This window comes from Hippopotamus amphibius, chromosome 17, assembly GCF_030028045.1.
Source record: "Hippopotamus amphibius kiboko isolate mHipAmp2 chromosome 17, mHipAmp2.hap2, whole genome shotgun sequence".
In the NCBI taxonomy this organism is placed as follows: domain Eukaryota; kingdom Metazoa; phylum Chordata; class Mammalia; order Artiodactyla; family Hippopotamidae; genus Hippopotamus; species Hippopotamus amphibius.
In genome coordinates, this window is record NC_080202.1 from 62,871,835 (window position 1) to 62,886,659 (window position 14,825).

Consider the following 14,825-nt stretch of genomic DNA (forward strand, 5'->3'; position numbering starts at 1 on the left):
GCTTGGGGAAGTGTAACTATCCTCAAGTACACACTGCGCTACTTGCCTGAGAAAATGTAAGTCTAACTGAAGGTACCACGATAACAAAAAAAAATAGTTTCAGTCTCAGGAATTGCAAAGAAAAGACGGGTCATCACAGGAAGCTGTATAAATGCTGACAAGGTTACAGTGTGTCGGGAACGCGGGAGTGCTCCTCCCAGGGCCACACACTCTCCTGTCCTCTGTAACCAGGTCTATCCATGTTGCTTACCTTCCTGAGGAAGCAACTGCCTACTACACATTCCAAAGCAATCTAACTGGCAGTGACTCCCCTCACCCTCACCCTCGCCGATGTGTTAGTTTTGCTACACGTCTCCAGAGGGATCGCTCCCCAGCCAACCTCTGACTCCCATCTCTTTAGTCCTCTAAGCTAGCAAATCCCCTGGATACGGTCACGCGAGTTCTTCCAAAGAGAGGGCACCGCCTCGGGACGGGGCGGGCTATCCTGGACGCACAGCCAAGGCAGAGCTTTACTCACATTTAACTGAGACCCAGAAGAGACCGCTTCTTAGGATACACTGCCCTCGGTGCGTTAGTTTATAAGAACCATAAAGCTGTAACGACACTTCTATCTTCAGGCTTCTCTTTTTCCACTGTAAGCTATTCAGCTTACCCAACAATACTAACCAGAAAAGGAAATGTTTGCCTTTGGGAACTAGGGAAAGAAAACATTGATGTTTGCACCCAAAGTGATTACTACCAAACGAATGGCCTGCTAGAAGCTAAAAACCTAAGCTGTGACATCACTACCCTACCCTTGCCCCAGAAACTGATTAAAGGGCGGCCATTCATCGTAAGCAAAAAAGCCGTAGAGAGGCTTAATGACTGCCCCCACTTTTCCACATTTACATTTGCATTAGTAAGTTTAATAATAAAGTGTTATTTGAAAAAGGCTAATTTTAGTTATTTTATCTGCTAACTCTTCTCACTTGCCCTGATGTTTACTTTTTGTATCCAAGATTCAAAAATATACTACATTGTTAAACCTAGCAAAAAAGAAAAATTGATTCTGTAACACAGGAACTTTCCATCTCCTGGAAAATTAACAAACTAGCACACAGAAACACTCATGTTTCCCAGGAAAAAATGAGGACTGTTTCTTTTTTTCTAGAAGAATATTATAATTCAGATCGTCTTAAAAAAACAAGGACATAAAAATAAATGTCAGGCCCTACGCTGGTGAGAGAGAAAGACCAAAAAAAAGGAAGACCAAAGGAGATTCTGCTTTAGAGGGAGAACCAAATACAAACGAAAAAGCTGGAACCAGACAGGCTAAGGAGAGGCATCCCCGGTCCAGCGGGAGGACCAGGGAAGGCTTCCCACGAGAGAGCTGGGTTCTGGAGGCACTGCACCCCGAAGCAAATCCCGCCCACTCCTCCATGGCCCGCTACAAACACAGGGCACACCACGGGCCCCTCCAGGCTCCCGAGGCAGCAATGGAGTCGAGGAAACTGTTCTGTTCTGGTTAAGCAAGGATTCTTGACGAATCTGCTGAATCTGTGGCCGGTGGACCACATGCAGTCACAATAAAACCTGGTCGGCGCTGTTCTAAGTGAAGGGAAGACCTAGTGAACAGACACAGGCACGAAGAACCCCAGCAGTGGAACTCTGTGAAGACTGCCGTGGATGCAGACACCCAGAGCAGGTGGGCTCTGAGGGCTGACAGGGTCTGTGACGTGTTCTAATGACACTGGAATCCCAGGCAAGCCAGCCGGAGTCCCGACTCACATGAAGAGTCTGCACTCTGTTCTGGGAGCGGTGGAGAAGGAGCAGAGTTTTCTGAGCAAACCCGGCCGTGTCTGGACAAGATTCCCTGGCAGTTCCAAGCAGGAGGAAGTAGGACAATGGAAAGGTGGGAAGAAGGGGATGATGCCAGAGACTTCTAGGGGCAGAAAAGACAGGGCTTGGGGCTTTGTGTGTATAGACGAGAGAAGGAATCAAAGAGGACTCTGAGGACAATTTTAAGTAAGCAAAGTGCCTTCCCAGGGTTCAACAGCACGCCAAGCACCACAGAGCATCCCACAGTAGGACTGCCATGAATCCAGCGTAGTAACCGAGCACCTGCTACCTGTGCCAGGTACCACTAGCAATGCGGAGGAGACAGCAGGAAAAAAAAAGCCCCGTCCTCCAGGAGTTTAAAACTAGATCTCTCCCTGCTCCTCTTTTCTGGTGTCTCTACTTTTCATCAGGACAGAAGCATTTCTGGAACTTGTCTCTCCATGTCCTTGAGGGCTTCCCTGCTCTGAAAGCATCAGCTGGCTCAAGTCAAGAACCTGCAGGCCCTCATCCTGAGTGGTTTTCCCGATTCGTTCTTAATGGCGAATAAATCCTCAGGAATGCTTTCTCAACGACGATGACCATGAGACTGTAAGATGTAAACGGCCAAACTCAAGAAGCGCCAGTCAGGTCCAACTCCAATTAAACGGACTCATGGAACTTTCCCACAGAGACCTTTACAGTACAGCTGTTTGTTTATTCACTGAACCAACATGCAGTGTGTGCTATTACAGATAGACGTTTCTTCCCTGACCTGGAAGGACAAACAACATCCTGAGAAAACTCATGGTGAAAAGTGTGGTCTGTTGAGAACATGGATGTAGAAGAAAGGAGAACGAGCAGCACGTAACCCAGGAGGGGGCGTGGAGCGGCTGAGGAGCGGTGTGCGGAGGGCGGGAATCAGGCCCGAGTCTGAGAAGAGGATGGAGGTCACTGTTACATTCATAACTGTCAACATCCAATGCCGCCAGCTACTTGACTTTAACAATTATGTGAGGTTGCCCTGCCTCTCATTAATAGATAAATTAACAGACAACATACACACACCAAAGACGACTATAGCAGACAATATGTAATCAAGTGCTAGGCTGTAAGGTACACACAAGGGCCATGATGCAGAGAAAGTAAAGGTTCAGGTCTCAGTTTTACCAAGAGCCACTGTGAACAGCTCTCAGGACTTTAACAGCAAGACTGCTGCTGAGCACAAAGTGTGGCAGCAAGGCCGCGCACCAGTCTGCAGCCACGCCCAGAAACGCGGCTGCCTGCACCGCCGACAGCAGTGAACAACTTTCTAAGCAGTTTTACTTTTAACTGTCACTTTATTTTGATCACATTACAGTAAAATACTTTAGATGTGAACTCCCTCCAAATTGCATACAGTCTAGATGACTACCATTCCTGGGATCCTCCTGGTCTCTGGCACATAAAACCCCGAATACAATCAAAGCATTCACCATTAAAAACACTTGATAAAAAAAAATCTACTTCAATTATCATTTTTGTGTCTTTAACCTAGATCAGATCCTTTATTTTCCACCCTCTCTCCAATGTTGTGTAACAGCTACTAAGTTTTACAGGGAATCTTAAGACAAAGTAGAAATAACAAATGTGAAATAAATTCTAGGTGCTTCCCATGTGAAACAAAGGTACAAAAAAATAACAGATTATTTAGTTTTTTAAGAAGGAACAGTTTGTAAAATGTGCTTAGAAGCCTTAAAAAAAAAAAGCATTCAAATACACAAAAAGCACAAAGACTCAAACATTATTAAGGATTTTCACCTCTTTATAGATTAACTTAATCTGAACCATGATATAAATACCTCTAAAGAACACATTTGAACAATTAGGTTACTGAACTCTTAATCCAAAAGTAAAAGGTCAGTTTTTTAGAAAGATCAATGTTGTTGCCATAACTGAGAGGAAATTACTTTTAAAATGAGAAAAAAATTAGATGAAAGTGCCTTAGAAAATCATTATAAGCTTACCTTCAGAAAGGAAAAATAATAACCAACTAATTATAACAGCTTCACCAAACTTCTGGAGTTTACCTTATTTTTATCTTGCTTACTTTAAAAAGCTCATCTATATAGCAACCCAAAGTTCAGAGGTGGAAATTCTGGATAGATACATTATATTGCAGAACTCAGTGAAAAGGGTGTGTCAGCATTAGATGTTAATAAATGCCGTTAAAATAAGATCACATTAAAAATAACACATCTCTTACCAATTGAAATTCTCGACGCCGGTCATAGGCATTCTGTATGCCACTGTCTGCCCACAATGCTCTTAGAGCAGGAAGATATTGTAAAAAGACTTGAGTTTCCACGATGCCCTGGACCGTCAAGGGGGTTCGTGTGTCAAACGACATCAGCTTGTCTCCACTGAGTTGGTTTGAGTTATCCCCCCAAGGAATGTGAAGCTTCTCTCGAGCATCTACCAGCACCCTCATACCTTTGTTTAAAAAAAAAAAAAAAAAAAAAGTGCAATGGGAGTCATTAGATATTCTCAGAGATTGGATTTTAGTGTTATTTCCTTAAACTTCTTAAGTCCTCCAGGCCCAGTGCCTCCAAAAATGGAGACCAACATCAAAACAAACAGGAATAACTTCTCAGAGTGTAAAACAAACTAACAGTTGTTCACAGTCATAAAATTAGAGCCTTGAAAAGCAAATACAATTAACACAAGTGCTCCTCTGAAAGGATTTTAACATGTTCTCATTTATAAAATAACTCCTGGGTAGATGGTAGTCACAAGAGAACCAAAACTAGCGAAGGAAAAAGAAACGATGCCACACAGTCTGATGCCCAGGCTCTGAAGAAAGACTTGCGAGGAGGATGTTATGACTCTCTCAAAGAGACATCTGTTTATGAGATGCCAAGAACCAAACGTATTGCCCTGTGTTCGGCTTGATCCCTGAGCCTTCCAGGAACACATTCAAAGCTCAGAAACCTCTTCCACCCAAAGCTTCAAATCAGTGTAAGGCACAGGATGGAGTCAGACCCCCTTAAAGGAGGAAGACTGCAAGAAAGACAGAAGCAGAGATTTCAACTCACCGAGATTATTTCAAACCCATTATTTCTAACACTGAACTGCTACTTTTAGTCCTCTTAGCAATCCCATGACTATTAGGTCGTTGGTCCTGATGACTAAGAACCGTTTTGTTGTCAATTTTCTGATCATGCCAACTCAAAAAACGCAGATGGCTAGGGACTGCATCTCACCCTCAACACTCAAAGTAGGTCACACTTAGGAACCAGTGCACATGAAGAACCAGGTGTTAAAAAAGAACCAGGTGTTTACCTGGCTATCAGTTAACACGCTGGCCCTACACATCCACAGAACTCCTCAAGTGCAGCTGCATGGGGATTCAAAGGTACCTTGGATGAAGGACTGGCTAGGCAGAGTCTTCACTGAAAGAAACCTTAATTAGTTTTCTAGTATACATGAAGAAAGAGCAAATACAACCGCTTTTTACAGCTTAGCTGCAGAGGTACTAGGGCTGGCTGTGGTCTATGAGCTCCTGGCCTAGTGCCCTTCCCCTGTCCTTACCCCCCAAGGCTTCCCACTCTCCCAACCCCCCAAGCAGTTTTCCCCTACTCAATCCTGGGAGAAAAAAAGCAACACGAAAGAGTGACTTAAGTACTTCCTGAACAAAAAACCCCCTTAAAAAAAAAAAGACAAAAATAACAACAACAAAAAAAACAATGCTGCTTGGAAAGGCTTGAAATCTGTAACCAACTCCTAGATAATTGCTACCCAGATGCGAGAGAGAACCCTCAGGCACCTGAAGTACCAGGCTCTGTATCTCAATTCTGCCAAAATGCCTTTTATAAAAGTACGAAACAGTTAATACTAAGAAAACAGAGTGCTAATTACCGCTCAAAGGGCAAAAATAAAACCCCCTGTTCTCTAATTCTTTGAAAGCCCAGAACTAAAATTGTGTTTTTCACTTGAAAACAAAGCTTAACTCCCATTTTAAGAATACTCACACACAGCAGCAGAGCCTATGTTCTAAGCCCACACTGATTCGTTGACTCAACCAGCCCAGGCCCCTCATCACTTTTAGGCCAAAGGCTCTCTGTATCCTTGCACGACTTCATTTGTGTAGTAGAAGCAAGTGCGGTACCCCCTCCTTCCAGCCCCCCAGTTATTAAGCAAAAGGAGAGTGGAACGTGTTGCATAGTGATTACAGGCAAACATCCTGCCCCACCGTGACACTGGGGCGAAAAACCACCGATGCTAACTTATTTAGACCAACTGTATGATGTACTCTTTCCTGACGGCAGCACAGTAAACAGGACACCCTCAAGTTTCATATCCCTGCCCCAAAGGGCCCAAGAGCCGTCACCCTTCGCCCTTGACCAGAGTCTCTCCGGCACAAGTGTCCAGACTGCAGCGGTTCCAGAACTCCCTGGATCGGGCGCTGGGAGCAGCCCCGACCCCATGTGACTCGGGTCACCCACCACCCGGGGAGGCGAGGCTGGGCGGGCAGCGCCCGGGCGTGGCGTGAGAGTGGAGAGTCTGGGGTTGGCTTGTCTGGAGGGAGGACAGGGAAGGTCACCTGGCACCCCGGGGCCCCCGGCTCTGCCTCACTTCCCCCTCGCGGGGGGCGAGTCAGCGGCGGGGTGGGGGGGGTGGGGGACCCGCCGCGCCCCCTCCCCGGGCATCCTCTCCGCCGGGCCGCGCCCCCTTCCCGCCCGCCGAGCCCGGTCCTTCGCCAGAGACAGAACGCACGAGGGCGGTGCCCGGCCCCGCGCCGCCGCCCCGGCCCCCAGATCCCCTGACCCCCACCCAGGCCCGGCCCCCTGACACCCCGGCCCAGCCCCCCGACCTCTCTGACCCCCAGATCCTCGGCCAGGACCCCGGCCTTGCAGCCCCCTGACCCCCCGGCCCCCCGCCTCCGGCCCCCTGACCCGCCGGCCCCCTGACCCCGATGACCCCCCGGCCCCCCGCTCCCGGCCCCCTGACCCCCGGCCCTCTGACCCCCAGGCCCCCCGCTCCCGCCCCCTGACTCGCCGGCCCCCAGTTCGCCTGACGCCCCTGACACCCCCGGCCCCCCGACCCCCAGATCCCCAGCCAGGACCCCGGCCTTGCAGCCCCCTGACCACCCGGCCCCCCGACCACCCGGCCCCCCGCTCCCGGCTCCCGGCCCCCGACCCCCCGGCCCCCCGCTCCCAGCCCCCCGAGCCCTCTGATCCCCCGGCCCCCTGACCCCCCTGACCCCCGGCCCCCCGACCCCCGGCCCGCCAGGTCCCCTGAACCCCCGGCCCCCCGACCCCCCTGACCCCCGGCCCCGCACCTTTGATCACGTTGCTGTAGATGGTGGGGCGGAACTCCTCGCGCGCGCGCTGGTCGAAGTCCTGCCCGTGGATGATGCGCATCTGCTTGAGGAAGGTGGACTTGCCGCTCTCGCCCGCGCCCAGCAGCAGGATCTTGACGAGCCGCTTCACGTAGGTCTTCTCCCGCGACAGGCACTTGTCGATCTCCTTGGACTTGCGCTGCTGCTCGGCCTCACCGCTCGTCAGCACGCAGCCCGGGAAGCACACCGACAGCACCGACCGCGACGGCAGGAAGTCCGCCATCTTGCCGCCGCCGCCGCCGCCGCCGCCTCGGCGGGCCCCTCCGGCTCCTCCGCCGCCTCCGCGGGCGGCGGGCGGCTGCGGCTCGGCGGCTCGAGGGCGGGGAGCGCGGCGGCGGCCCGAGCGCGCCGGCGGAGGGAGGCAGCGGCGGACTGACTCGCGGGGCGGGCCGGGCAGGGCGGGCCGGGCGGGCCGGGGAGGGCGGGCGGGCGGGCGGGCGGGGGGGCGGGCGGGCGGGGGGGCGGGCCCGGGAGGGGCGGCGGCCCCGGGGCGTGCGCGCGCCCGCCCGCCCGCAGCCTCCCAGGGGCGCGCGCGCACGCAGGCACGCAGCACGCACGCACGCACGCCGCGGCCTCTCCCAGACCCGCGCCCCGGGCCGCAGCCTCGCGTCCTCTCGCGAGCCCGAGAGCCTCCCGTCGGCCGCCGGGCGCGCGCGGGGAGGGGGAGGGGGAGGGGAGGGGAGGGGGAGGGGAGGGGGGGAGGGTGGGCGGGTCCTCGGGGGTCCCGTGGCCGCCCGCGGGCTTCCGGGAGGCGGGAGAGCGGGTCCCGGGCGCCGCCCTGGGCTCCCCGGGCCGCTCCCGCCGTGCTCACCCCCGGTGGCTCCCCGCCGCCGGCGTCGCCGAGTCCCGAAGCCTTCGGCTCGGGGTTGTTCGGAGAGCGAGCGCGAGCGCGGGGCGTTCTTGGCGCGTGTACTTAGAGTGGGTTCCTCGGCACCCTGCGCTCGCGGCCGGGGAGGGTGGCCAGCCGCCACCGCCTCCCCCTCTCCTTCCCTCCCCCTCCCCCCTCCCCTCCCCCCTCCCCCCTCCCCCCTCCCCTCCCCCTCCCCTCCCCCTCCCCTCCCCCTCCCCCTCCCCTCCCCCTTCCCCCTTCCCCCTCCCCCTTCCCCCTCCCCCTCCCCCTCCCCCGTCCCCTTCCCCCTCCCCCTCCCCCTCTCCCCTCCTCTTCCCCCTCCCCCTCCCCCTCCCCTCCCCTTCCCCCTCCCCCCCTTCCCCCTTCCCCCCCCTTCCCCCTTCCCCCTCCCCCCCTTCCCCCTTCCCCCTCCCCCCCTTCCCCCTTCCCCCTCCCCCTCCCCTCCCCGCCCCGCCCCCAATCGCCCCGCCCCCAGCCCTCCTGGCCGCCCGCAGGCCCCCTCAGGACCCTCCCCTGGGGAGACGGCCCGGCGCCGCCCGCCCCCTGGGATGTGCGGGGCGCGGGGCTGCGGGCTGCCGGCTGAGGCGCCCCCCGCGCGGGCCGGGCTGGAGCTGCCGCAGGGCGAGGTCCCCGCGGCGGGCGCTTCCCCCGGGGGAGCAGGTCCGCGCACCGACCGAGCGCCGGGCCGGCCCAGTGCAGGCTTCCTGCCGGGTGGCCGAGGAGGCGACCCGCCAAGGGGTGTTTTGTTTTTTTATTCTCTTCTCCCCTCATAGCAGATTCAGGCCGGGACGCCTGAAGGGCTGCCGGGGGCCAGGCGACGAGGGGCAGCTGCGGCCGCGGAGAGGCCGCTCCGCGGGGACCCGGCCGCCGCCGTCTCCCTCCTTAGAACTCGAGTTTCGGGTGGGAAAGGCCGTCTGGGTCGGGCCCCGTGCACCGCCCTGCAGCCCCGATGCGCCCTGATTGGGGCTCCCGGGGCTCAGGAACGTCTGTGTGTCAGGCACGGGGGTAGGAAAGAGGTCAGCCGTCTCCGAGGCCCATGAGCACGTTTGCATGTAAAAATCGGTGCTGATGCGTGTCCTGGCCGGGTCGGGTTCATGCCTGAAGAGCCTCCTGGCTCAGAACCGGGCTGCAGTAGACGGGACCTACGGCAGGGTCATCTCCTGCTGTCCTGGCCAAGCCCCCGGGGTGGACCGGCTGCAGCGTACCGAGCAGGGTCGGTTCAGCTCCGGTGTCTGGGGCTTGATAGGGTCGGAATCACCAGGCGGTGCCTTCAGGCAGAATAGATGGTGAAGGTCCACCCAGGATGGACGATCTCTCTGCAGCCTCCGCTAGTGTTTGGGAAGCTCTGTTCTCCAACCGCCAAACGACCGACCTCTGCCCAGGACAGCGGTACAGCATTGTCCCCCAAACACCCATTTCTACCTGGACTTCAGATGCTAATTGGAATTCTACAAAAACAGGAGGAAGGAAGCCTATCAGTTAGGTAGTTAACATCTTTTTTTTTTTTTTTTCAGAAGTGTGTGCAGGATAATGGGAGAACCAGGGATGCCTAGGAGGCAGGAAAGTATTCCCGTCCTGCCAGTTCACGTTGTGACATGTAGAACAGCAGAGAAAGCTGTTCAAAACTCTGCCTGTAACCTTGCGTTGGAACAAGCTTGACTGCGATCAAGCCCAGCTGCTGTAATCAGTGTTTCTGAAAAAAAAGAGATCTCTTTGGGCCCAGCCTGGGGTCTGACTGTCCGGTCATCAAGTCCCTTTGAAAACGTGAGCCTTAAAGTGAGCTAGAGGTTTGGTGGTTCCTCAGAGAGTTGAACATAGAATTGCCCTGTGACCCAGCAATTTCACTCCTAGGCGTATACACAGAAGAATTGAAACAGGCGTTCAGAGAAAACCTTGTACGCCTGTGTTCGTGGCAGCACTATTCAGAATAGCCCAAAGAGGTGAACAACTCACATATCCATCCTTGGCTGGACGGACAGACAAGATGTGGTATATCCGTGCAACGCAGCTACTCAGCCACAGAAAGCAGCGAAGTACTAGCACGTGCTGCAACCTGGATGCACCCTGAAAACGCTCTGCTGTGTAAAAAAGCCGGCCACAAAAGGCCACGGAGGGTAAGGCTCCGTGTGTGTGAAATGCCCGGAAGAGATGAAGCCATAGAAACAGCAGCTGAGTCGTTGCCAGGGGCAGGGAGTGGGCGAGCGGGGAGAGACTGTTCAGTGGGCATACGCTTTCCTTTTGGGGGGATGAAGATGTTCAGGAACTCGATAGTGGCGATGGCTCACTCACAGACCATTAGGGGTGTACTAAATGCCCCCAGGGTGTGCACTTTAAAATGGTCAAATCATGGATTTAATTAGGTAAATTTTGCCACAATTTAAAAAAGAAAAAAAAAATGAGGTAGGGAAAACAATCGTTTCCATAAAGGAAAAGTCATCGGAGTCATTTAACATCGAAGTACCCACAGTGTGGAATATTCAGTGAGTGAAAGTGTGATTGTGTTTTGGGGGTTTTTTGGTTTTGTTTTGTTTTTGGCTGTGCAGCCTGTGGGATCTTAGTTCCCTGACCAGGGATTGAACCCGGGCCCTCGGCAGTGAAAGCACGGAGTCCTGACCACTGGACCGCCAGGGAAGTCCCTCATTATGTTTAAGGTAACACTAACAACTTAAATTATTTGCAGCAGAAGCACATCTATTCTAGCTGTTGCTTCAGGTTACACTGTCATGATATGAGTGATATTCTAGTTTTCAGATAAATTGTTTCATAACTGAAAAAAAAAATCCAGACTTTTTAAGGGAATATAAGTTCTGTTGGTTGGAATTGGATCCGCCGGCTGCTCCTTTTCCAGTAGACCCAGATGTGAACTCCTTGGATACACCTGTCTCAGCCAGTTCGTCAATATGCCGGTGCCCCGAGGAGCTGTGATGAAACGATTAAACAGTTAATTAGTGGCAGTGCTCTTTTCTTTCTGGGAACATATAGTGGTAAGCAGTCTTGCTAGATAAATAACGAAGGTGTGACTAAAAATGTAGAAATACATTTCCAGTTGGCTTTTCTCCTCTCACGTGGTCACCTCAGGATGGATCAAGCCCTTTCTAGCAGTACTGTCAATTCCTGAAATCTACTATTTGTAACTTTCTGTTGGAACTGAAGGATAATTTTCCTTACAGTCACAGTTTTTTAGAAAGTGGCATTACTTAGCTCGTTTACCAAACTCCGTGCCAAATAACGTCGGGCTGTTCACAGAAATCAGTACTTTTCACAAAGGACAAAACTTTGTCACCCTCAGACACATTCAGAAGGATTTGCCAGAGGCTCTAGGAACAATTCCAAAAGAGGAGTTAAAATTTTTTTCTGGAATGATGGGACATGCACTTTAAATAAGCGTTTCGCCTGCCAAGGTGACTACTCTCTCTTCGGGACAGGACCACACCCGTTCAGATATGTTTGTTTAAGAATCAGTCCCATTGCTGGCTGGTGAAGCCCTGTGTGAATTTTCTAATGAGGATGACGGCACGCCCAGGGTCCTGTTATTGTGACTCCACTGTTGTCTCACGTCATTGTCAACAGGCGGACTCTGATTCTTTGTTCCGGGTGGAAGAGGCGTGGGTTTCTCATGTCTTCCTTTCTGTCCTAGGAAAGGAAGGGAATTCCCTAGCCCTCCTGTAATACAAATCCCGTACAGTTGTGTGTGTGTGTGTGTGTGTGTGTGTGTGAGATTTTCAACCGCCCCAAAGCACTTTGACCTAGTTGATCTCATTCTCTGCTCACAATAGCCTGACGAGGAACACCCAGCTTTAAGCTCACTCCCAGAGCAGGAGGAAGCAGAGGGGAAGAAAGCTCTGAGTGATGTGCTCACAGCCTGGCTAGTTGCAGAGCCAGAACTAGAAATCCCCCCCACCACCACCTTTTGACTCTGAATCCAGGGCTCTTTCTGATACGTCCAAAAGAGGCGGTTCCCTGAGTGCCCAGGTGTGCAAAGACTGAATTTAAGAAACAAGTTGTTAAGTTTGTTTGTTTGTTTATTTGTTGGTTCGTTGCTTGGTCTGTTTTTCCAGCCCCTTTCGGGCTAACTGCCACCTCAAAGTTTACCAGTTCTGAGGCCGGGTCTAGTAAGATGTTCTGTGATGGAAATCAGGCTCTGGTTTGTAAAATGTTCCAGGTGGCTGATGTAGAAATAAGAAAAGAGAAGCCACGCTTATGGCAATATTTACATGGTGGCGGAAGCCCCAGATGTTCCCTTAACGTGAGTTCAATATGAAAAGGGAACTTTTTTTGTTATGAAGTGCGATGGTGCCCCTACCAGAATAAGCCTCTCCTGTGGAAAGTTTCGCATGAAACTAAGCCTATGGAATTGCATTGTTGGTGGGTTTTGTTGCTGTTGTTATTAAAGGAAAACATGATTTTAATTATTGGTTGTACTTTTCTCAGTCTCCAAGAAAGAGCTGTGAGCTGCTGTTGACCAGCTGTGACCTCACTCAGCTTCTCCAAAGTCAAAAGCCTGTGTCTGAAAGACACACACCAGCTCTCGCAGAAACCTTTCCACCTTGCTTACTGCATCAGACACATTTATGGGCAGTCTATTTATAAAACACTCAACGCAAGGCTTTGCTTGGAAATCTGAGGTTCTTTCTGGGAAGCTTGAAACATCCCAGCTCAGTCTCTCTCCTTTCTTTCTCCTTACAGCTTTCCAAGATGAGGACGACTTTTTACGTTTTATTGCCTGTGAGCAGGCTGCCCCTTTCCAGTAACACGTACGGGTCCTCTAACACAAGCTCTGTTTCTCCAGACAAGTTTAAGTGTGCAAAACCTCAGCTGAGTCCTGTATCTGAACGTCCTCTGCTCCCAACCCAGCTGCTGCTGAGGTCTGTCCTTGGAACGTGGACTAGCAGGCTTGAGCCTGCTGCTTGCTCCTGGCTAGCTGGCCAGGCAGGTAGCATCACACATCACGGCCTAGAGACCTGGCCTTGGCCTCAGTGTAAACACCAGGACGAGTTGACCATCAAGCAGTGAGGGCTCCCCCAGGGGCGCTGAGAAATGGTCCATGTGGCCTTTGTCAGGCTGTGGTGGCCTGGCTCCCTGCTGCAAATCACGTCATCACCGCCTCTGCCTCCAGACTCCTGTGTCAGCTGCTGAGGAAGAGAAGGGCTAGCTCATGGCAGGATTCAGGGAAAGGCACCAACCACTGTGTGAGAATCGCAGTCAGAGCTCTGGAAGATGAGCCCTGGCCACAGAGGTCCTTCTCTCCCTCTCTGGCTGCCTGTCTCTTGGCCGTGGAGGGTTTTGCCAGGCCCACACACGAGAGGTTGAGGAGGAGGTAAGAGCCAGAGGAAGTGCTTCCTTGTGTGGCAAGCAGTTTCGCACTGTGATTGTTTCCCTTTCTTTGCTAATACGCAGAACAGTAATTGGAAAACGTCCCATAAGCAGCGCGCTGAGGTAATCTGCTTTCCTGGTTAAACCCTACGAAGCACATCAGAGTGTCTGCTAGTCGTTTCGTTTCCCAGAGAGAGAGTGGTGCACGGGAGCTTGGGGAGAACTCGGTTAGCATATCCGAGCCTTGCCTCTCCTGTCTGTAAAATGGGAGCATTTATGCCTCAAGGTACGTCCTGAGGATTAAATTATGGAACAAATACACTCCGTCTCGGCCCATGCACGAGAGGTTGGTTTTAGATTATTTGAGGGCAAGGCCACCAGACTTCTTTAAAAACCTTCTGAAGGTTTGGCAGTATTGTCCTGGTCGCACATTGCCCCACATATTTCCTGAGCTCTTCCTTCTATGGTTTAAACATCTCTCTTCTAGAGAACTACATTCAGTGTCCTATGATAAACCATAACGGAAAAGAATATATATAAAAACAGACTGTATGTGTATCTGTGACTGAATCACTTTGCTGTCCAGCAGAAATTAACACAACATCGTGAATCAACTATACTCCAGAGAGAAAGAAAGAAAGAAAGAAGAGAGAGAGAGAGAGAGAGAGAGAGAGAGAAAGAAAGAAAGAAAGAAAGAAAGAAAGAAAGAAAGAAAGAAAGAGAAAGAAAGAAAAAGAAAGAAAGAAAAGAAAGGAAAGAAAAGAAATCTCTCTTCCCCCATACAGGGTCTGTTGATACAACAGTGAGAAAAACACATGCTTATTGGGGGTTGTGCCCCAAATCTGAACACTGAAGAAGGGCGGGGTTTATTAGTTTCCACCAGCACTAGGAGCGTTAAGTAAGGAATCACCTCGACCAGCAAGCAGAGATTCAAGTGGAGATGCCAGCACAGTGCATCCAGAGCACGGGCTTTGTCTTGTAATCTGTAAAATGGGTACAGTAATCCCAGAGTATTTGGGGGGAGTTATATAAAGTGACAGAGCAGGCTTTTAGTCTATGTCACCATGTTTCCTTCTGTCAAAAGTATTCGCTTGTCCAACTGATGAAGTAGCACCTGCACCGTCAAGGTCGTGGGGGCGAGGGGATGCCTCAGCCCACCCGCCAGGCTCTGTGCACACCCCTCCCTGCAGCCACCATGGGACACCGCTCGGGCCTAAGGGTGGGTGCACTTGGTCTGGGGGGGAAGCACAGGCTGTGGGTGGCCTTGCCCTGTGAGTAGGGACAGCACCAGGAGTGGGCCAGAGCAGGACCCTCTAAAGCACAGGTCGGGGGCAGGGGGGCTGCTCTTGCCTGGAGCTAGGGCAGTACTGGCTGGGAGGGCATGATGAGATACCATTGAAATAGTCCCATTTTGCAGACATGGGGCCTAAACTAGACTAGACCCCAAAAACACCCAGCTCCCCGGGCCCTGGAACTGGGTTCCACAGG

General features: G+C 52.4%; 1 protein-coding gene and 1 long non-coding RNA gene across 2 annotated transcripts in view; one reads left to right on the plus strand and one right to left on the minus strand.

Moving 5' to 3' along the window:
- GNA13 (G protein subunit alpha 13) overlaps window positions 1-7,549 on the minus strand; it is a 37,466-nt gene extending 29,917 nt beyond the window's left edge. Inside the window, exons 1-2 of the mRNA XM_057715030.1 lie at window positions 7,115-7,549; window positions 4,040-4,266 (exon numbers count right to left, since the gene is read on the minus strand). Of these exons, the coding sequence (XP_057571013.1) occupies window positions 4,040-4,266; window positions 7,115-7,397 (510 nt within the window). The 5' untranslated portion in view covers window positions 7,398-7,549. The remainder of the gene's footprint in view (window positions 1-4,039; window positions 4,267-7,114) is intronic.
- Window positions 7,550-7,770: 221 nt separating this feature from the next.
- LOC130841019 (uncharacterized) lies at window positions 7,771-14,520 on the plus strand. The gene is made up of 3 exons (XR_009050103.1): window positions 7,771-8,092; window positions 9,271-9,413; window positions 9,539-14,520. It is a non-coding gene; the product is annotated as an uncharacterized LOC130841019 (long non-coding RNA).
- The last annotated feature ends 305 nt before the right edge of the window (window positions 14,521-14,825 follow it).